Raw genomic sequence first — 24,061 nt, 5'->3', positions numbered from 1 at the left:
ATTTTTTCATTTCTTTATATGTTTTGAGTTTTACGGTAAATTTGAGGATAGCAATGGGTATATTTTCCAGGTTCGATATTAAGTGTCATAATTCAGGTTTACTTGTATTTCGACTTAGACCGATTGTGAACCCTCCCCCCTCCCCTTCATCTATTGTATTTTTTGTTTTGTTTAGTTTTTTATATTTTTAAATGAACAAGCCTCAACTTTCTTAACATCCAAAAATTATTAAATTTTTTTTTGTTAATTTACCGGTTCCTGTATCTGGTTTATCGCATTTGTTTCCCGTTAATCCAGTTGGACATAGGCACCTCTTACAATTTTTCGGACTTGGATAACCTGAGTTTAAACAAACAGTATCATTTGCCGGACAAGAACCTAATAGAAACGAGTATAAGATCGTTAGAAAGTTAAAAAAAAAAAATTTTTTTTGGTTTAACTATAATTATTCTCATATTTCATATCAGATTTTTTTGAAGATGTGTTTTGCTCAAAATTTTGAGCAAAGAATCTTTGAAGATCATAAATGTAAAGAATTTTTTTCAAGAAGATCTAGTTCCATTTTTAAAAATATTGTGACTCCATGTAAGATTTTTTCCAATTTTTTTTTTTGGAATTTTAGGTAAATTTGATCAAAAATCATGTTAGAGTATTCTTAAAAATATCTTCAGAGATTCAACAATATTTGAAGATTTTTCATTTTGAATAGCTTATCAAACTATCTATCAAATATTAAAATTTATTATGCTTTTTACTTTTGCAATACAAGTTGTTTATACTCATGCTATCATAAAATGAGACTTTGTGAGAGCTTCCCATAGTTGTTTGATAATAAATATTTGAACTTAATATTGTAGGTTCCTTCGTAAACTTTTTTTGGAACATCTATATTATTCAAAAAATAAATAATCTAATTAAGATTATCATCATAGGTTAAGGCTTAATTGTAGCGTTTAGACCTTTCAATTTTAATGTAAAAATAAAAATTAGCATTGAATAGCTCAATTTCTTGATCGCTAACAAATGCTGTAATTAGGCCCTAGCCACAGAAGTATAAAGGATAATATGAAGAAATATATATTAAATTTTACACATTAAAGGAATTTATTATTTGATGAATAAGATATCTATCATACAATGCGAAAATTCTCCTATCGATTGAAAGAAGTTTTACAGATATTTATACTTAAATCAATCTAGTAGGGATTGCGCCTTTAAAATCAGTTACGGAAAAGTTTTATATGATAGATCAATATTAGACATGTTATTTCAAGCATCTTAAACTTAAATAAACTTACGTATTGAGGTATATGCATCAGGCTACCATAATCATATGGTATATTCATGAGGTTACCTCGATCAATGCTAAATGCCTCGTAATATTGAGGATCTGCCTTAATATTTTGTTAACGTATATAATTAATGCGTAAATTATTTTCACCCCTTTGCTTTTCAAATTAGAGATAATAGTTATAAAAGCTTCTCCTTTTATATATAGTATATATATATATATATATACTGTTTGAGAATCTTAAAAAAAAAGATTTTTTATTTACATATAATATCATATTATCATTAAGTATATAGACCCAATACATAGTGTTGTTAAGAAACCCGATTCAGGTGGATTTTAAAAAACTGCCCGATTAAGATTATAACCAAAATAACGTTATGTAATCCTAAAGATTTTGTTCATAGCTGGCAGAAATGCTTGGACATCTATCTGCCATCTTGATGCTCACATAATATTATTTTAGTTAAAATCTTAATCTCATTCTGAAAAAATCGACAACAACACTACCAATACTTTCATTTATAATAGATCTAATTCAACGTATCTATTTTCTCAAACGTAACCTCTAACTTATATTTTTATTATTAAATAAAATAAGAATTTACGTTGAATATATGGAGATACAGATGATTATCTCTATCGGTGCGAGTGTGTGTATGTAACAATCCTAAAGCGTGTCCGACGACTTTTATAATGTCACCTGTCTAAATATGTTTAAATTAATGAAAAAAGATGAATATATAAATAATTTGGAACTTAAGAATTTATTGGTTATTATATTTAATTTAATAAATCAAATTAAAGATTGTATGTGGTGGCATTGACTCAAAATAAAAACCAAAAATTCTCATAACTAGGTGAAAAAAAAGGAGAAGAATTATTGGACGCGTGATAATTTGAAAGATTCGATCTTTATTTCTTATAAACCTTAGAGTTACTTTTTTTAAAATCAATAGAAATTTAGATTAATCACGTGATTGGCGCCCTAAGCCAATTGTTAATATTTAATATTATTTATTTTTAAGAGAAAAAAAAATTAACACTAACATTGGCGCATTTTGGAAAATCTAAATAGACCTTTTGTTGTCCTCCTACTCGTCCAATATATGAGCGACACCTTAGAAGTTGATAAAAAATTTTTTTAATAAAATAGGGTTTTTTTAAAAAATTATATTTGGTTGATTTTTGGATTAAATGTTGTTTAATTATTTTTAAATAATAATGGCAAAAAAAATTACGTGTCATCATTCGTATCTTCGAATTGGATGTAATGGTCGGAACTTTTGGTCAACCTAAATTCTAAACACGTGTAGTCTGTCCAGGCTTCGAGAGCCAACCTTAAAATTTGAGTGTCGATATCGGCTTGCAAGGTTAGAAAATAATCAAATTGTCTTTTTTTTTAAATAATAATAAAAAAGAAAGCTAAACGCTGCAGGTAAACCAGGCCTGCAAATAAGCTCCATATAGAAAGATTAGGTCAAACATACCGGTTCAGTTTAGAATCATAGCCGCCCTAAACTTTATATATATACGTATACCTTTTTTTGATAAAATCAAGCAGTTATAGGGCTATTTGCTGACAACCGGTTTTATAAGTAAGCTAGCTAGATTATTATATAAATCATGCTGTTTTACATCCTATAGAGTCTCCTATTTTGTAATTTATGATGTTAGAAGTCCACATAAATTCATCCATAGACCCGGTAATCGCGTTCCTCTTAGTCCGATATTTAAACTTTGGCGGATCGAAAAATGAATATTGTTCGCGATCTATCATGATGTCCCCTTCAAAAATCCCTTTAAAGTTTTGCACATGCTTCAATAAGTTTGAGTATAAAATATATTTTTTTAAAAAAAATTGATTTATTATTGCAAATATTTTAAAATATGGTATAAATATGTATATATGTTAGAGGCATAATCTGTTTTTCTTCCTGCAATGTGTTATTTTTTGAGCGTGTTTCTTAAAATAAATCTGATTTTTGTAAGAAATGTATTCCATCATGTTTGAAATCCCTACCCTATCAGTCTTTTTTCCCTTGAACTTGTGACTTAATATATCTATCTTATATTAGTTTTTCCATAGATTTTTTTATATAACTGATAAATGACCTAAAGGTTAACTGCAAAATTATCTGCAATTCATAAGATAGGTATCCTAAACTGCTGGTGTATACATTTCCCATAAAATCAGATTTTAAAATTTTTAAAAAAAAACGCACTCAAAAAAATGATTTAAAGTTTAAAAAAAATAACACGTTGCCAAAATAAACCAGGAAAATTTTGAGCAAAAAATTTTTGAAGATCAAAAAAATTGAAGATCATTTCGTAAAATTTATGCAATTTTATTAAAAAAAACATCTTGGGAAGTTTTTTTTATTCTTTTTAAATAAAAAAATAAAGAGAAAATTATAGATTTTTTTTTACTAAAAATATTTTTCAAAACTCTTCTTTGAGCTTTCTCAAAATTTTTAAAATCTTCACATTTTTTGATCCTCAGATCAAGATCTTTAAGGGTTTTAAAATTTTGAGCAAATGTTAAACCCTGAGAAAAAAAACACATGATTCATTGCTCTATTAATTGTAAGCCTAAATGTAAAAATATTTAAAATAAATAAATGCTATAAAACAAAACTATTATAATTCACCTTTAAATAGGATCCTTGAGCCTGGTAACTTCCATAATTAGTTAACACGTATTTCACCCTTTCCCGATATAATTTTCGGAGTTCGTTTAAATCTTCGGCCGGTATTCCATCGATTATGAAAGTATGGGACTGAATTAACAGTTTAATATAATGGTTGGAATATTATAATTTTGGGTAAGGCGATAGTTTAATAGGTTTTTCCGATATACGGAGTAGGTTTTGAATTTCAAATTGAAATTTCTTTAAAGATTCATTATAAAATTGGCTGAAATTTATAGGTGTATTATACACCTATGGAATTCCTTTCCGGTTAAAATCAGATTTTTAAGTTTAAAATGAGGCGCTCATTTTATACAGAAATTTTAATTTAAAATTCAAAACCTACTGCGCATGTCGGGGTAACCTATTAAACTATCATCTTTCCTAATTTTGAAATGATTTTTATTATTCAGTATAGAAACCAATGGTGTTGTTAAACGTCTCGATTTAAGCCGAGTTGTATATATTCTTAATTAATTTAAGATATTTCTAATAAAAAATAAGTCATTTATCATAAATCCTAAATTTATGCAAATTGGTCCTTATGGGTACTTAAAAACTAAGTTTATTTTTCTGAGGGATGCTCATAAATATTAGTATAAAAAAGATTAAATTGGTTATTTTTTGTTTTGTTATAAGTGTTGGAAACTTTAAATTTAGTTAAATATTATAGATAACCTTAGGGACTCAAAAAATAAAATTTTAGTATGTCTAGTTCTATTATTTTGTTCTCTATGCCACTCCATTCTGACGTCAATGCCCTTCTAGAGCATCATTTTCATCAGTATTAATCCCATAAAAGAATAGAAAAATAAATAAGCTACATCTCAAATATTAAGACAAATAATCATTAATACTAGTTTTAACCATTAAGAAATTAATAAAATTTCAAAAAAGTGTGTATTTTTTACATCTTCATTTTCATAGTATTCCTTTGAATGAATAATAGTTATAACGACAATCAAAAATTGTATCGAAGCGATAAGCATTAATTTAATTAATCACATCAATTGCTAAATAGTCCCAAAATTTAAACATTTTTTTTTCAGAATCCAATATAATTTTTTTTAAAAGCAATATTTAAATTTATTGTAAATTTTTTTTTTGAAAAGTATGAACAAATTTTTTCGTTGTTACAGGTTATTTGCAAAGTGCAAATTTATCGAATTACATATAACTTTATATTGCAATATTTGTTTTAACTTAAATAGTATTCTCGCATTTTTTTTGCACCTTGTTAAAATTAATTTTAATTAAATTTATTTTTCACCTTAGTAATTTATTATTGAGGAAAAAAAATAAATTATATTTTTTATAATAAAGAATGGTATTTTATTTTTAATATAATCAGGAAAAGTTGAATTCGATTATATAATTTTCCACTAGGAAGAAATAATAATGGAAATTAGAGGTTTGCGCTGGCTTATTTTCGCCACGCTTACACTAAAGAAAATTCACGTCAATTTTTGTTGGCCCGACCCGACCCTTTGAATTGCAAAATTTTTATCACGCCTGTCGATAAAAATAAAGCAACAGCTTGCGTTTTTTAAATTGTTTTTCAATTTTACACTATACCATTTTTTGTAATGCATTGTGGGCGTTTTGCAGCAAACACCCAATTATGTTGCATTATTTTACATCTTCGCAATTGGTGTTGTTTTTAAAAAACGGCCCGATTAAGATTATAATTAAAATAACATTATGTAAGCCTATTTTGCTCATAGCTGGCAAAAATGTTTGGACATCTATTTGCCGAGTCTCGATGCTTTCATAACATTATTTTAGCTAAAAAAAAATTATATCGGGTTTTAACAAAACTACTCGCAATAATTAAAAATTCGCTTAATAAAGTCATCACATTTATATAAAACAAAATAATTATTATAATGCGTTCGCCTTTCAGCTAGTAAGAGAGATTATTGATTACAGAATAATCGTTCCAAAAAAAAGAGGAAAGATTTAAAATTGACAATTAAAAAACTAATAAAGTTATAATGGAAATAAGGGTTTTTCTATATAAATAAAATCCCGTTTTGGGTGTAGTGCTAAAAGTATTTTTTGGGAAAAAATCTTAAAATGGGTAAGGTTAGAGGTTAGGTTAAATATATTATTTTCGATTTTCTGTGATTCATGTAAAATTTCTAATCCCCGCTGATTTGTTCTCATGGCATTTTTTTACGGTCCATGCCCATCTCTAATGGAACTTGAAAAGAAGTAATAAAGAAAATAGGCCTCATTAAAGATATTAATTAATACTAACCTAGAAAGAGGATTCATTAAAAGTGTACATACACAGACATAGACTGCTGCTCAACTCCCAATTGAATAATGTATAGTCAATCTTTTGGGGGCTATTTTTAAATTAGCAGGTTTCCATTATCATATGCTTAACATAAGGTTAAAAAAATCTTAAATTTTATCAAAAAACCATTAGAACAATACTTTATCAATAATATTGTATATTATTTTGCTCGAATAAAAAATATCCGATTTCATCAAAAAGTGATTTAAATATATTTTATGAAATTATTACCACATATATTTGGATATTATATGATAACAATCCTTTATAATTATTATAAATTATTAAAGATAATTTCAAAGTATTCTCTTAATTTATATTTTATAAAATAAATATTTCTTTTAAGTCAATATCTTTTTGTTCAGCAGATTTTTTAGCAGTAGACATGGAATAAAGATGTATACTTCACAAGTAAATTTATTTAATTTTTAAAATAAAATTGAAATCTAGTTTTTTTTAAAATTATTTCTTGATTTTTTCAATATTTTAAAACCTAATTGTACACATTATTATCTTGATTATTTTATATAATTTAACTTATATCAATACACAAAAAATATTAAGAAGTTGCCTAATTATAACCATGATCTTGATTATTTTCAATAATTTAAATATCAATAAAAATATATTTTTTGCCAATAATTAATTCTTTTTTATATAAAATATATATTCTAATGTTTTTTTTTTACAAATTTTTATGTTTATGAATTATTTTGGTTCTTTTCTTTCATTTTGTAATTTTTCAAATTTACTCTTCCAAAATACTTTGCATAAATTTTTTTTAATTTAAGCAATATTTTATAAAATAAATATTTATATTTTGTTGTAAATGAAACCGGTATTTTTGTTATATAAAAAATATAAATAAAATTTTTAAAAAAATACTCCATCTTGCGGAAACTTCTTTAATATTTTATGTTTCCTATTATAATATTATTTTAAAAATTATAATAGCATCATAGTCGTAGCCAGGATTTTCCTAATGAAGAAATAAATAAATCTCTGGGAAAGACTTCGCTCTCCAGACTCCCTTTTTGTCTAACCTTCGGCTCGCTTTTGCGTGCTTTGGCCGGGTTTTCTTAGCCTATATATAGCTAGAAATTATTTTTTTACAGGATGAAAAGGTTAATTTAAAAAACAACTCATTATCATTATTTAAAATGTTTATAATAATCAGATATAATTTTTATTTATTGACGAATAGTTATAAATTTAACTGCTTGATCATGGTTAAATTAGGATTCATCAATAAACAACTAATAAAAATTATGTTAATAATCAATTCAATAACTAATCTGTATTTTATTTAAGTTAACACAGAATAAATTTTTCTTTAGTAAAACAACAAACAAGTTAAATATTTTTATAATGCCAATCGAAAATGCTTTGAATATAATTATTGACACAAAATGTTGCCGAATGTATAGTCTTTACAATTTTTTCACGGCGCGGGCCGTGAAATTACGCGTGACCCATCGTGTCACGTCACAGCGTGAGTGTGAATAAATTTTAAATTCCAAGGCGTGATTGGGCGTGACGGGCCTTCCCAAAATTTTCCCCGGACGTGATCGGGCGTGAACATAAATTTCCCGTGAATCACGGAAATTTTAATTTTTATAATTGTTTTTTTATAAATATAAATTTGCAATTTTATAATTATATTATATATTTTCTTATTTAATTTAGTTCTTTTTTAAAAGAGAATATTTATGAAAACTAAAAATCTTCCGCATTTTATAAACAACATCCGGTAAAATTTCGTTAGTTCTATTTTCTTTTTATGTTTAGGTGTATTTTATCAGAGACTCTATGCTAAATTTTTCGTAAATTTTTTACAGAAAAGTCAGTTATATTTTATTTGTAAAAATCTTCAATCTTTAAATGCATCAGAAAGTGAAGGATTTTACAAGCTAGGCCAAAAGATAGTTGGTGTTACTATGGATAACAAAATATAAAAGCTGTGAACCGGAAAACTCTTATAAATACTATAGGTCCAAAAATATACAATGAAATAAAATTTAAGATTAAAAGCATATCAATAATAATTACTTGTCCATAATCACCGATATTTGGACGGATGACTATAAAAATTAAGTTTTTAACCATTACAATTTTAAATTAAAAACATTTGTTTTGGCCACAGGACAATGGGTGAAAAAAAACGTCAATATTAAAAGTGTAGTAAATTTAATTTTAGGAGAATATACAGAAGTAGAAAATTACTTAAATAAATGTATAGTTGTGAATGATAACGGAGCAAATCTTATAAGTGCATTCAAAGGACGAAACTCTAGCATGTATATGCCATATACTAAATAATATTATGCATTATATTTTTGACAATTGTTTACTGAAATAGCCTTAAATATAAATGGTGTAAAAAAAATAGTACAATATTTCAAACAATCTACAGCTAATAGCAAACTAAGTCACACCCTTAAACAAGATGTAATAACGAGAATAACAAGATGGAATTCTGTATATATCATGATATAGAGTTCTTAAAATTATATTCTGAAATACATGTATACTTGTTTTGTTTAGCAAACAAGAATTAAAAATATTAGCCACAATTAATATCAGCACATATGATAGTTAGATAAATTTTTATCAATATTTAAATAATGCTCGGATAATCTGAGAGCAAATTCTCGTCCCACAATAAATGAAGTTTGTCTATGGAAACAAAAATTAGTAAAATTTTGTTAACCTTATGAAGGTGATACAATAATAATCAAAACCTTAAAATGCAGAATAAGATTTCTTTTAAAAGATTATTATGCAGCCACTACATAAGGTAGGCTTAATTCTAGATCCTAATTTCAAAAGACTTAAGTTTTTAATAAAAGAAGAAAAGGATGTATATATATATATAAAACAATCTTAAAAATGCTAAATGATATAAAATTAGATGATATGCATAAGTCGATGCCAACTATCATTTATAACTTTCCTAAATTATCCTAAACTCATAAAAAAACCTTATATCATTTATAACTTTCCTAATCATCCTACACTCATAAAAGACCGTATATTCTAAATAAAAATTTAGAAAATTTCTAGATAATTCTGATTAAACATCAACATCACCGATGAAAGCTGTGAAGATAAACTTAAAAGATTCATATAAGATAAATAACAAGACAATATTTTGAAGTTTTGGAAGCAGGAATATTTATTTCCTTTTTTGAGAAAATTAGCGAGTAAAATTTTGTCAGCTGCAAGTTCGGCTTCTAGTGAAAGGTTATTTTCTGTAGCCAATCTCTTATTAGAGGAAAGACGTACACAATTGAAATAAAAAAAGATGGGCACTCTTCTTTTTCTTAATAATTTCGATTTATAGATTTATTTTTTGTTATTAATATGAATTATGAAATAAGAAAAATAAATAGAATAAATTCAAAAAAGTGTAAAATTATAGCAATAGTTTTGAAAAATTTAAAAACACCGTGAATTTTCGGGCGTGACGGGCATGAATCAAAATATTGCTTTTCGTGAGCGGGAGGGTTGGGTCAAAAATTTTTTGGTAAGCGTGAATGGGCGTGAATTTTTTTTATTCCAACCGTGAGCGGGTGGGCCGTGAATGATAAATTAGGCCCGCGCCCACCTCTAATCGATTCATTTGCTTTTATCCCATTAACAATTTGTGATACTCAAATAACAAACATTTTTTTAAAAAAAAATTGAATTTATAAATTGAAAACTAAAAATTGGCCAAAAATAAAAATATATGCCAGTTGGTCCATCTCTGAAGTGTGGCATTGAAACTATCTAACAGATCACTGTATAAATTTACTAAAAAAATCTAGAGATATTGATAAAAAGGATATATTCAACTATATTCTAATTTATTGAAATATATTATCGCAAAATGTTGTTCAAAAATGAGATTTTGAGTTTAACATTACTTTTAATATTAGGCAGTTTTTATACCCATAAATTTGGCCCCCTATTGTGCGAATGAGGGTCGTAAATTATTTTTTTCATTAAGCAATCTGATTTTTAATTTGTATGAAAAGAGCCCACATCTCCTGATTCTCTGCTACAATAACTTCAACGTCAGAAATGATTCTCTCCGATCTTTGTAAACGATTGTATGTCTTGCAATTTTTCTAAGCGATGCATGGGTTAAGGAATGATAGGAGGCGATATTAAAAAAAATTCCTCATATATCGTATATGTTATCTTTTATCAGAAATAATCTTTTAAAATGTTATATCAGAATCTCTTAGGCATTTAAGAACTCTCTTAACCTCTTTGAGGTTCCAATTGGAAAAATTTACGAACGTTCTAGAATTTAGCCACTTTTCCTGAGAATATTTATATCATTTATTACAAAAAAAAATAAATCTCATCTTTCCAGATGATCATGACTCACGAGGTTGTTAGTATTACAAAAAGGATTAAACTTCCATAATCATATGAGTGACGCACATTTTTCTGAAAAATCCCTAATAGCTAAAGAAAATTCCGTAATCATTTTAAAGGTAATTCCCCTGAACGTAAAACTAATTTAATTCTTATTATTTACGAATCAAACTTTAAAATTGGAATCCGGAAAATAAGTGTTCTGGTGTATTAAGAAAATAAATATTTAAAAATAACGAATTATGAAATATTTTTACATCTTAATTAAATTTACTTTCCTTTTACATCGTTTTTTTTTCTAAGTTTTTAATTCTAAGAATTATTATCAATTTCTATGTTATATGGTTTTCGCAAAAAAAAAAAAAAAATTTTTAAAAAATTAAAACATCTGATTTGAGTATAATCTATTTTATAATTATTATCAATTTATATATTATATGGTTTTCGCAAAAAAAAAATTCTTGGAAATACATCTAAGTTGAGTATAAGCTAACTTTGTCTTTCTAATACATATTATAATTATTATCAATTTATATATTATATGGTTTTCGCAAAAAAAAAAAATTCTTGGAAATTAAAACATCTAATTTGAGTATAAGCTAACTTGATCCTTCTAATACATATATTATATGTGAAAATATTTATACATTAACATAATATAATTTAATCATGAATTCAACATTAATTTTGTCATATATACTACTTACCTAGTAAAAAAATTGAGGAAGAAAGTAATTTTATGTTTTGTAAACTATAGTCTATTAATTTAGGTTAATGTTTTATCGATTTAATTAGGAATGCCGTGTATATAATTTTAATAATCAGGAAATGTGATTTTTTTTTATAGATATGACTTTTTAATCATTTCTAAGAAATTTAAAGATTATTTTTTTATGATTTTACAACTTATTTTTTTAAAAAAATATATATTATATTAATATGATAATTTTAATCTTTGTGCTTTGGTTATTAAAATTTAGGGATATTGGAGCATCTATTCAATATGAATTCCCGGAAAATTCGCAACCCACTCCCATTCATTTAGAACATTACCAAATTTTAGAAGCCATATCGAATGCTGAGGCGCGCGTTTGGGAATTGGAAAATAATGGCGCCTTGTTGCAAATTCTAAAATTAGGTATATTTTTACTAAAATAAATTTATAAATATATACAGAGTGATAGTTATGTTTTCAACTTTTTAAATGTATACTATATTTATTTATATTATATTATATAATTGTCTGCATTTTTAAAATCAGTATATATTTCCCATTTGGACAATATTTCTAATTCATATATCTCTCATTCATTTATTAGTAACCTTGTTAGGAATAAATGGACATCATTATTTGGGTTTGAAATTTTGTGTCCAAGTAGGTAGGAGTCAAATTATACAATTTGAATGTATACTATACCATGCTCCATCCATTTTAACATATGGGTAGGGTTGTTAAAAAACCCGATATTTTAGCCAAAATAATTTATGTAAGCCTTGATATTTTGCTCTTAGATGGCCTTTGGACCTCTATTTGCTAAATCTCGAGGATTACGTAATATTATTTTGGCTAAAATCTTAACCGGGTCGTTTTTAAAAATCCCCGAATCGGGCTTTAACAACCCTCCATATGGGTTTAAAGATGTTTAGTGATATACCAAAGCCAAATCAATTATTTTTTTCAGGAAATAAATTAAATAAAATTGACGATTAATTAGTTTTTCTTGAAGAAAAAACATATCAATTCCAATTTAAATTATTATCATAAAACATTAGATAAAAATAAATACATCTTAGACATAGGCGTATCCATGATTTTGCCAATGGTTGGGAAAGCACTATTAGGTGAATTACCCCATAAATTTTATTGGAGATCCTTAGGCCCCACTTATTGTAGGCATTGGCTATATTTTATCTAAAAACTATAGTTTTGTACCTAAAAAATTGAATAATAGTCATTTTCGGGAGAAGAGGATGGTAGTGGGGGGGGGGGGTATAGAGGGGAAATTTGTATTAGCTTAAAATGTTATCTACAAGAACAAGCAAATTTTGGGGGGGGGATTAGTTTCTTACTCTATAGCTATAGCTATTTACCTAGTAATGTTTATCATTTCAAATTTCCAAGGTATCATTTGTATAAAATTCTACTAGGGAAAGTTATAAATGGTACTTTTCAAATGATCAACTTTATGAAAATAATATTTTATCCCCCAAAAAATGACATAATTTAAATCTAATCTTTCATCATTTAAATGATTGATTTTTTTTTATTCACAAACTTAGATGAAATAGATAGCGTGATACTGAACAGCTCTCCTCATGTATTCAGAAAAATACGCTTAGGATTTATAAGCGTATTCGCGTCCGAAGCTTTGGCACATTTATTAAAGTCGGTTATTTAAAAAAAAATTATATAACGATCATTAATTATTTATAGCATTTCATTTTTTTGATTCATTTTACTAAAAATCCAGGGATCATTATAACAAATACCAATTAGCAGAATACCTCAATAGCCTGAATGTTTATAACACAACTTTGGATTGGGATTGCCCGTTTACACCATCTGTGTTTAGTAGAAGATTTTGTAATTCGCAATACCGAGAAATAGATGGCTTCTGCAACAATATTAAAAATCCGATATGGGGAACTACATTCAGTCCTTCTATAAGATTTATTCCCCCGGATTATGGAGATGGTAAATATTTAATAAAATGCTAATTTTCATAAATTAGAATTTTGATTATAGGTTTAAACACTTTGCGTCTATCGCATGATGGTTCAGAATTGCCTAACCCAAGATTGATAAGCACCGAGATATTACCAACTAAAACGGTAGAGGACCCATATTTTACTAGTATGGTTATGGTATTTAGTCAAATGATGGATCACGAATTTGCCTTAGCTTCAAGTCCATCTGGTAATTAATTCAATCCTTTTTTGATGTAGACATTATATATTTGTCATATTAGGCTATGGAATCCATGGGGATTAGGCATCTCTCACTTTTATATCATTAGAGATTTTTAAATTTTAAAAAAGTCGGATTTGATTATAAATTTTAGACAATTTAACTATCAACTATGGCGTATCTTTTTTGAAATCTTTATGAAAATAGAAAAAAAAAAAGAAAAAAAAAAGAAAGAAAAAAGAAAAGAAAAGAATAGAATAGAAAAGAAAAGAAAAGAAAAGAAAAGAAAAGAAAAGAAAAGAAAAGAAAAGAAAAGAAAAGAAAAGAAAAGAAAAGAAAAGAAAAGAAAAGAAAAGAAAAGAAAAAAAGAAAAGAAAAGAAAAGAAAAGAAAAGAAAAGAAAAGAAAAGAAAAGAAAAGAAAAGAAAAGAAAAGAAAAGAAAAGAAAAGAAAAGAAAAGAAAAGAAAAGAAAAGAAAAGAAAAGAAAAGAAAAGAAAAGAAAAGAAAAGAAAAGAAAAGAAAAGAAAAGAAAAGAAAAGAAAAGAAAAGAAAAGAAAAGAAAAGAAAAAAAAAGAAAAGAAAGAAAGAAAGAATTCGCAGCGTGGATGCCCTATATTTGAAATATATTCCCGGTCAAATCAGATTTTCATATTTAAAAATCGCGCTCAGCAAATGATTCGAAATTGAGAGAACTCGAATCTCATGAATTCCATATTTCAATACAAGTTACATCATTCATTAATATTATATAAATTAGGTTTTAAACAAGGTAGATTAAAGTGTTGCGACAAAAATTTCGGACACCCCCAATGTTTACCCGTTTATTTACCAAAGAATGATTATTTTTTTAGTAAATTTCAGCAAACCTGTATGGAAGTAGTGAGATCATTACCCGCCATATCGAGAGACTGTCGGCTAGGCATAATAAAAGATATGTTCATTATGTATATAATATAATAAATTTAGGAATTAGACAACAAAATAACGAAGCTACTTCTTATATAGATGCCTCTCAAATCTATGGTTCAATCCATTCAAAAGCTAACAGCTTGAGAACATTTCATAAAGGTTTCTTCTCATAATTGATTTCATTTTTTTTTCTCTTAAAAAAATATAAAAATTTGTTCATGTAAAATTTTATCTTTAAAATTTGATTTTTTTTAAAATTATTATTATTATAAGGATTTTTAAAAAGTCAACCCAATCCCTTCAATCCTCATGGAAGAGAGTTACTTCCTGTTGAAATGAATCCAGCCTCCGAACAATGCGAAAACAAAACAAGAGAATTTAAATGTTTTGTTGCAGGTCTATTGTTCTTAAAATACTTTAGATGGTGAGCTTTATAAGAATTATCATAGAGTTTAAAACCGTTTAAATATAAAGCGTTGGGAATTTTCAAAAAAAAATTTATGCCATGATTTTAAATTTTTTTTGGTTAATTCATGTATATGTTAGCGTTAATTTGTTGTTTCCAGCAGTTATTTTTTACAATTTTAATTTTTTTGAGCTCGTTTTTAATAAATTTAAAAATCCGATTTTACCAGAAATATATTCTATCATGTGGAATATATGAACTGTAAACAATTCTGCTCTTAACCTTGTCAAATTAAGAAATGTTAAAACTAAAATATGATACTAAATCTTTATTAAATACTTAAATATAAAGTGAAAACATAATCAAAATAAAAGAAAAATAAAATTAACATAAATTAAAATTAAAAGTTTACAAATTATTAAGTTCGCAAAATAATCATCATTATCAAGTAAAATATCCTCGATTATATATACTTTTCTATCCTATTCTTTTACATCGTCTTTACTCAAATAATATAATAATTCGTTTGTTTTTCTGTTAACAGTCGATTTGAATATTACTTCTTTTTTCTCGATTTTATTTCAAAGTAAATTTACATATTACAACACCTTTACACTCAGATTAGGCCCCACATTCTGCGAATTACCAATATTCGTGCATGTATCATTACTGTTTTATTTCCTTTGCTCACTTACATCACCGATAGATTCTGTTTCTTGTCTTAGTCTGTTATTGATGAGCTCTTAGCACTGACAACTTGACGCATGCTTTTAAACGATACACGATTGCTAGTCAACGATTATCGATACTACGTCTTAAATTCTCCTGATAAATTAATTTTTTGCTTGTTTCTAACGTTCTCTTGTAACTAATGATTATTGCTTTATCTTGATCAACGATGTGCGATGCTTGATCTGCCATTTTTCACGAATTCTTATTTCTTAGATCATCGATTTTGTATCTTATACTAAAGTTTTAATAAGCAATTGGCGATAATTTGTCAACGATTAACGATTGCATCCTGGTATTGACCACTTGTTTTACCTAGTCGCTTGTCAATATATCAACTTCGCCTTAAGATCTCTTGTACGATAAAGATTTCTTTTATCTTTTGATCTCAAATAAAAATTCGATCTCTACATGAGCTCGATGGCATAAATTTTCTACTGACGAAAAGCCGTTTCTCTTTATGAAGATTTTGGTAAATCCACAACCTAATATTATATAAAACGATCACTTGTACCTATAACGAACTCTTGTGACGATTCTTTTTAGCTAAACGCCTGTTGCAAGTGAGTGCAAGCTTGAGTTGAAGTTGCGTATAGAAAGTTGATTAATTTATTATCGATGTTAATTAGATCTCTCACTTAGAATTCTTATTATAGTGGAATCTAATAAAAGAAAGAATAAAATATATTTAAATAAATTAGGATAAATATATATATAATATAAAAAGAACGAATTAATGAACTTGACGATTTTATTTCGATAATGAATAAAATATAAAATTTAGAAAAAATTATAATAAAAAATTTAATGATTCGTTAATGGTAAAAAATTAAAGTTTTTATACTCATAAATTAAATTATTTACAGTTATCGCTATTCAAAAATATATTTAAACAATTTATAAACTAAAAAAACTAAATATTCAAATCTATTTTCAATTTGCTTTTTTCTGTTTATCATAAATATAATCTACCGTTAAACATGAAAATTACCCAAAATAAAATTTGAATATATCGACAAATATTATGATATAATTAAACGAACTCATAACAAGAAATATTTGCATAAATAAAATAATATTGTCTAACTATCTACATAATCACGACAACGACTAATTCTATTCTTTTCCGAATTACGACCATTAATATTAATACCATTGATTTATTGCTCTCATTCTTTGTCTTCGATGGTTATTTCATAACCCTTCTAGTGTTGTTAAACGGCTCATCGGCTCAAAACGAGCCATTTAACAACACTATCCCCTCCCCCCTTTATTTAGAATTTCTTTTCAGAGTTAATTAGACTCTCTACTCTCCAACATCATTGTCATTTTATGAAGTGTCATTTAGACTGAATATGCCCATAGAACATAATGTTTCGGTAACAAATGTTGTAGTTGAGAATTAAAGAGAATACAAATAAATTGTATAAATAAATTAATTACTAATACTTTATTAATTAATATAAATTGTAATTACATAATCATAACTAAAATAAAAAAATTAAAAATATTAAGTTCGCAAAATATTCATTATCAAGTAAAATATCCTCGATTATATATACTTTTCTATCCTATTCATTTACATCGTCTTTACTCAAATAATATAATAATTCGTTTCGTTTTTCTGTTAACAGTCGATTTTAATATTACTTCTTTTTTCTCGATTTTATTTCAAAGTAAATTTACATATTACAACAAACCTTTGAGTGATTTATAATTTATATAAAAAATATACGGAAAATCGAATAAAATTTTTAAAAAAAACGCGGTCAAAAAATGATTTAAAGTTGAAAAAATAAACACATTGTCGCTAACATAATATATATAATTTTTGCTTTTTTTTTTCTGTTTATATTTATAAATAATTTGGCTTTTGATTTTTATCATTTAGCTATTAAGCATTCATTTTGGAGAAAAATAATAACAATAAAAATCATTTTAACTCTATTAATAATTTAGTAATAAATTTCTTTATTAATTTCCGTCATAATTTTGTTCCCAAAAAGTAGCCATACTTATATTTTCTATTTAAATTTTACGCATATATAAAAATTCTTTAGCTTCGTCTGTAAAAAGCCTGATTTTTGTGCCTGATCTTTAATAATTTAGTTTAATCTTTAAAAATCACATTGCCACATTATTCAAATTCCCGTAAATTTTATTATTTGAGTAGATTACCAATAATTTTATACCAAAAAGTCCATCATATAATGTTAAGCTATTATGAAATTCATTATCATTATTGCCTTCTAGTATAAAAGAATTTTTCTATCATATTCCAGCAAGATGTTAATATCATAATTACTTTATCTTTATTGAAATGTTGCTTGAATGATATATATAAACTTGATTTACAACAGATCAAAAATAATAATCGATATTATTCAACATTATATGAATATAAAAGAAATTTAGCTTCACATTTTTATCCAATAACTTTTTAAGCAAAATATTTGAACCGATTTGTTATTAAATGGATCCAACTATACTATATCGCTAATGTAATGAGGGAAGGAATACCTTGTTAGAGTTGAGGTTTAGCCATTCCTAAATTTTAAAGGGCAAGGTATTTAAAAAATAATAAATATCCAATATATAATATCATTTATTTAATAAAAAAAACAAATTTAGGTGATGAAAGAGCAAGCGAGAACTCACTATTGGTATCTATTCATACATTATTTATGAGGGAACATAACCTAATCGTTAATAGTTTAGCGCATTTCAATCCCCACTGGGATGATGAAAAATTGTACTAAAATATAGTTTAAATAATTATTGGATTAAAATTAACATAATATTAAATTTATATGGTTGTAAGTTTCGATATTCATCAAAATTGTTAGCTATATCTCAGTTTAATTTCTAAGAATTTGTCAATTATATTTTAATATCAGTATAATTCTTAAGGATAATGTTGAGAAAAAAAAAATTATGTTTAATCTTATCGTAACTTATCAACATTTAATATCGAATCATTATATAGGTATCAAGAAGGTCGTCGAATAGTGGCAGCTTTAATTCAACACATCAGTTTCAAATCGTTATTACCGATTATAATCGGCGAACATTTTATACGACGTTTCAAGTTGGAATTAGCGGACACGGGTTATTTCGGTGGCTATGACGAGCATATTGATGCTACTGTTGATCATGGATTAATAATCGCAGCCTTTAGATATGGACACAGTATTCTTAAGTAATGTTGAGTTTGATAATATCATTGGAGTAACTTGGGTACCTTTATCACGGTGCGAGGGGGAGGTAAGGAACCAAGGTTTTCATTAAAAATGAAGGTAATAGGGGTTTGTGAATACATTCCTCCCATTAGATTTAGATTTCCTTAATTTGAATGTTAGAGGGTGGAGGCCTAATATGGTCATTAGATTAAAGCAATGGAGAAGTGCTTGGAATAACCTGGGGAAGTGGGGGAAGGGGGGATTTTCCCTTAACAAATTTGCAAGTTTTTAAATATAATTTTAGTTATTATTAATTACTTCAACACTTCTCTAACCTCCTATCAATAAATATAAAACATTATAAACAATATTTAAATTTATGGGGGACACCACCCCCTCTCCCGCCAAAAAAAAGAGAATAAAATCTTGGATAAGTTTATGAATAATATGATAAATCTTATAAATTTTTGCTTACAAAAATATTGAAAACTCTATGATATAAATTTACCCGTCATTTAACATCTATTCTTGTATTTAGCAAGGACTTGCAATATAACAAGTAGAAATAAAAGAGAATGGAACAACATTATTTTTTAAAATTATCCAGAATTAGGAACTTTCAGAAGATATTCTAGAATTTTCTGAGTTCTTATTAAACATCAGGGCTTCTCGTAAAGTTTTGAATATGAAAATTTGGAAATTTTTCCATCGTAAAAAAAAAACTTAATCGAAAGGTGTACCAAAAGCCAACAAGAAAGTTTTAATTTTAAAGGAACTAATCGGGAGAATAACACAAAAATACTATTGTAAACGTTCCAACTCCCTGCTTAGTATTTAGAAATCATGATATAGCAAATTTTTTATTATATTCAATACGTGTAAAAGTAATTACTTATTGATTCTACTAATAAGGCTAAGATTATACCAGAGATTTTCGCAATTGAGCGCTCAAGCATGTTGTGTTTAAAAAATATAGCTAGACAAGAGGTTTAAGTCCATTCTAAAAATTTAGATATTTCGGTAAGTCACTGAAACTAGGGGAAATTTTTAATATTATTTCTTTTTTTTAATTTTTTTTTTTTTTTAATTTTAAAATAATAAATATGCGATTGGGTAGCTATTGGTGGAAATTTTTTGATGTAATAATAATTCAAAATTTCATTACTCAAAAGTTTTAAAAATTGTATAAATTTAGTAAAAATTTTCTCAATTCTTTAATTTTAGATTAAAAATGGCTTATTTTTCGTTGAATTCGCGTAATTTTCGAGATTTTTTTTTTTTTATATTTAGGATATAGTCTAAAATATATTTTTTTAACATTTAAAAAAAGGCGTGTGATATATTGGATGCTATTAAGTTAGGGACTATTGAATCAAATACTAGATAATTAAGCAATTATAAACAACGATATTATCGATAGATATAATTTTAAGGAAAAACTTTAATAGTTCTATATAAATTTATATCATTTTACTTAAAATGACATTTCTTTCTTTCTTTTACTTTCTTAAACATTCACATATATATAAATGACAGGAAATTTTATTCCTTCGCCTTAGAATCGATCCCTAATACACCAAAAAAAATAAATATTAAAAATTTCCCCTAGCAGTGTCTTACCGTTATTTCGAACGGTTGCTTAAAATCTTTTATCGTCTGCTCGCTAGTTTTAATTGATTTCAAATAATTTCGATGTTTTAAAGTAATCGATGAATATGATAATAAATTTTATCAAATGCCTTATTTCTCAAAAGCTTACAAACTGGGATGCTATGGTGGTAGTTAATACAATTTATAAATAAGATAAAACTCGAATTACACAAATATTGCAGATTCCCTTTTTTTATAATAATTTTAATATCTATTCTATGAATTCATGTATACACAAGCAAGGATATATTTCGCGTTAGCCGTAATCGCAAGTACCAGTCCCCTCTGCACTTGAGAACAGACTTTTTCAGAACTGAAAATATATACACTGATGTATTTCCCAAAGGGATGGATTCTATCGTGCGGGGAATGTTTCATCAACATATTCAATTGATGGATAACAATATAGCCGAAGACGTTAAAAATCATTTATTCGAATTTGATGATAAGCCCTTTGGTATATATTTAATTTTTTCAAAAATAAAAAGAAAATGTAAGTTAATATTATGACCCATATTTCTGTTAGGTTTTTATAGAAATAGTATACAATAATTTTTTAAATTTTGGATTTTTTGGATGAGGCAAGGTTTCCATGTCTAGGCCAATGTAAATATGTTAAGAACACAAACCCATACTCTTAAACAAAATTTTCATTATCAAAACATCATCAAGATTTTAACAATAACAGATGACCCTTAATTTCTAACTAAATAAAACATTTGACTAACCATTATGATTTAGTTAACAAGACTAGAGCGCTTCTTAACTAGTCACTGCTGGATTAAGTAAACAAACTCCTTTAAACGACTTCTACTTAATTTTAATGCAATTTAATAATAAAAGAATTAGACATAATAAAAAACTTTAAAAAAATAATAAGGAATGGATTTGATGGTTCTCAATTTGATGAGAGGCAGGGAACAAGGCGTTCCTGGATATAATGAATGGAGAGAGTTTTGCGGATATAAGAGATTTGCTGACTTTTATTCAATGGAAGCTGAAATGTATACCGGAGCCGCCGAACGCTTTTCTAACATTTACAAGTTTGTCTAATGTTCCATAAAAAAGCATTAAGCCTGTGTCCAGGTTCCTCTTAGTTTTGAGACCTATTTCGTATAGCCCAAGCTTTTTGAACTAGTGCACCCTATTTTGGTTTGTTTTAAGTGTGTGCATTTAAGTCAATATTTTGGTTTGGTGAGAGTCACAAGGGCACTTTACCTGCTTAAATTCTAAATATCATTTGCCTTATTAAGATGGTTAGAAGAGGCTACGTAGATAGCTAAATAGTCTACTTGTTTAGAAATAAAACAAGTCAGGACACGGTATAAACTCTTATCTTAAAATTTGAAAAAAACTTGTCTAAATTATTAGTTTTAATTATAATTAAAAAATTATTTTCGAGTATATATGTTATGTTAAGGCAAATTGATTTGTTTTCATTTTACTTATAATAACCCCCCCTCCCTTCAATTCAGTCATCCAGATGATATCGACTTATTTCCTGCTGGGGTTTCAGAACTTCCAAATGGAGCTGGAATATTAGGGCCGACCTTTTCGTGCATCATAGGATTACAATTCCATAATTTCCGGTTTGGGGATCGATTTTGGTACGAAAATCATCTTAGACCAGGAGTTATTGACTATCCTTTTCGTCCGGGTAAAATTGTATAAATGATAATATTTGATCATTTATATTTTACTAATTATATTATTCGTTAGAAATTAAATTAGTATTAATAACAGTTATTTGATAAATAATTAATTTTTAAAAAAATCTAGACTCATAAAAATCAATCCTCAATGAACAGGAATGTTCGAGAAGAAACTAAATTTATTTAAGGAATTTAAAACAATATTGAAATTTACGAGAAATTATTTTCGTTCAGGCCTAAAAAAAACTAATAAATAATTAAAATAAATAATCATGTTTATTTTAAATAGAACAATTGCAAGAAATAAGGAAAATGACGCTAAGCAAAATCGTATGCGAGAACACCGATACCATACTAGAAATACAAAGGGATATATTTAGAAAGTCAAGTCTGGAGTAAATATTTTTTTTTATGATCCACGAGGATTTCTGATAATTCTAGCCATTAATTTTTTGGGGTATTTTTTTTAAAAAATTTGTATAAAAATACATAGCAGCTCAAAACAAAATAATTACGGCAAAATTGGCCAAAAATAAACGCTGACAATAGTTCAGACATTAGAATATACATTTCTCGTTCAAATCAGAAAAATCAAAATGTAAAAATTGTTCTCGGGAAACGATTTAAATATTAAGAGAATCCGATGGCAATATGGATTCAATTATCTAAATTTATATATTATACAAAAATAGGGATGTACCGATATTTTTATCGGATCGGGCCGATATTTCACCCATTTTAAAATATCGGTTATTGGCCAATATTATAAAATTTTCCGATCCGATATAAAATGGCGTCTTTAACAAAAATTAAATGTTATAAAATTAAAAAAAAAAATTATATCTAAAATCAATCGTAATCTATTTTTATGTATATTTTTTTTTATAATAATAATTAATTAATAAACATTCTGCCATACTGTTATTTTTTTTGCTCATTCTGTTTATAAAAGTGTGCGATAATCTCTTCAGAAACTGGTTTCAGTGAAGCTGGTGATATTGAGAGTTACCATCGCCGCAGGCTGACCTCTGATAAATTGGTAATTTGGTATTTCTAAAAAGAAATCTTAGATATATTAATGTTAAATATTATTTTAAATATTTATTTCAAATTTTATAATATATTTGTTTATTACTTATTATGGATTAATGTTAATACTTATTATATAATAAAATGATTTAACAATAAAAATATTTTATATACTTTTAGAATAGCGATTGAATTGAATATTAACTATAACTGATCATTATAATATATTTAAATGACATAAGTTATGGTATAGTTAAATTATAGATGTTATACTAATAAAAAGTATTAAAAACCATTGGTACTTTTACAGAATACAAAATTAGATATGATATCGGATCGGTAATCGGCCGATATCAATTTAATATCTGGAATATCGGATCGGCCTCCAAAAAGTGGTATCGGTACATCCCTACAAATAAATTTAAAAAAATTTTTTTTAAGCATTTATACGTAATGATTTTTTTTGAATGAGATTTTTCTTTTATGTTTGAAGGTTTTTTTTTAATTTAACTTATAAACCAAATACGAGTGGAATAATGAATTATTCGTATTTTCTAATTCTTAATGGCTCGAATAAGAGGAGTTAATTTTATTATTTATACAATTGCGAAAGAAAGAAAGAAAGAAAGAAAGAAAGAAAGAAAGAAAGAAAGAAAGAAAGAAAGAAAGAAAGAAAGAAAGAAAGAAAGAAAGAAAGAAAGAAAGAAAGAAAGAAAGAAAGAAAGAAAGAAAGAAAGAAAGAAAGAAAGAAAGAAAGAAAGAAAGAAAGAAAGAAAGAAAGAAAGAAAGAAAGAAACGAATTCGTTTTTAAATGGGCCTAAAACTTAATATATTAAACAATAATATGATGGGTTATGCCGAGGGTTTGGATTTAATGTTAACTATCGATTATTATTTGAATTATTTTTTTCCTGTTTTAGTTTTATGATAATATCTCTGTAGTTTATT

The 24,061-nt window shown here is 26.3% G+C and overlaps 1 protein-coding gene across 1 annotated transcript in view; it reads left to right on the top strand.

The window, feature by feature from the left end:
• Window positions 1-6,145: 6,145 nt before the first annotated feature.
• LOC135924022 (uncharacterized) overlaps window positions 6,146-24,061 on the top strand; it is a 47,939-nt gene continuing 30,023 nt past the window's right edge. The window contains exons 1-14 of the mRNA XM_065459070.1: window positions 6,146-6,195; window positions 11,632-11,789; window positions 12,932-13,037; window positions 13,123-13,346; window positions 13,398-13,568; window positions 14,317-14,478; window positions 14,526-14,627; window positions 14,742-14,864; window positions 18,235-18,355; window positions 18,590-18,802; window positions 20,672-20,889; window positions 21,313-21,475; window positions 21,908-22,089; window positions 22,374-22,479. Of these exons, the coding sequence (XP_065315142.1) occupies window positions 6,146-6,195; window positions 11,632-11,789; window positions 12,932-13,037; window positions 13,123-13,346; window positions 13,398-13,568; window positions 14,317-14,478; window positions 14,526-14,627; window positions 14,742-14,864; window positions 18,235-18,355; window positions 18,590-18,802; window positions 20,672-20,889; window positions 21,313-21,475; window positions 21,908-22,089; window positions 22,374-22,479 (2,099 nt within the window). The remainder of the gene's footprint in view (window positions 6,196-11,631; window positions 11,790-12,931; window positions 13,038-13,122; window positions 13,347-13,397; window positions 13,569-14,316; window positions 14,479-14,525; window positions 14,628-14,741; window positions 14,865-18,234; window positions 18,356-18,589; window positions 18,803-20,671; window positions 20,890-21,312; window positions 21,476-21,907; window positions 22,090-22,373; window positions 22,480-24,061) is intronic.

This window comes from Gordionus sp. m RMFG-2023, chromosome 2, assembly GCF_954871325.1.
Source record: "Gordionus sp. m RMFG-2023 chromosome 2, tfGorSpeb1-WG-v2, whole genome shotgun sequence".
Classification (NCBI taxonomy): domain Eukaryota; kingdom Metazoa; phylum Nematomorpha; class Gordioida; order Chordodea; family Parachordodidae; genus Gordionus; species Gordionus sp. m RMFG-2023.
This window is presented reverse-complemented; position numbering and strand designations above follow the sequence as displayed.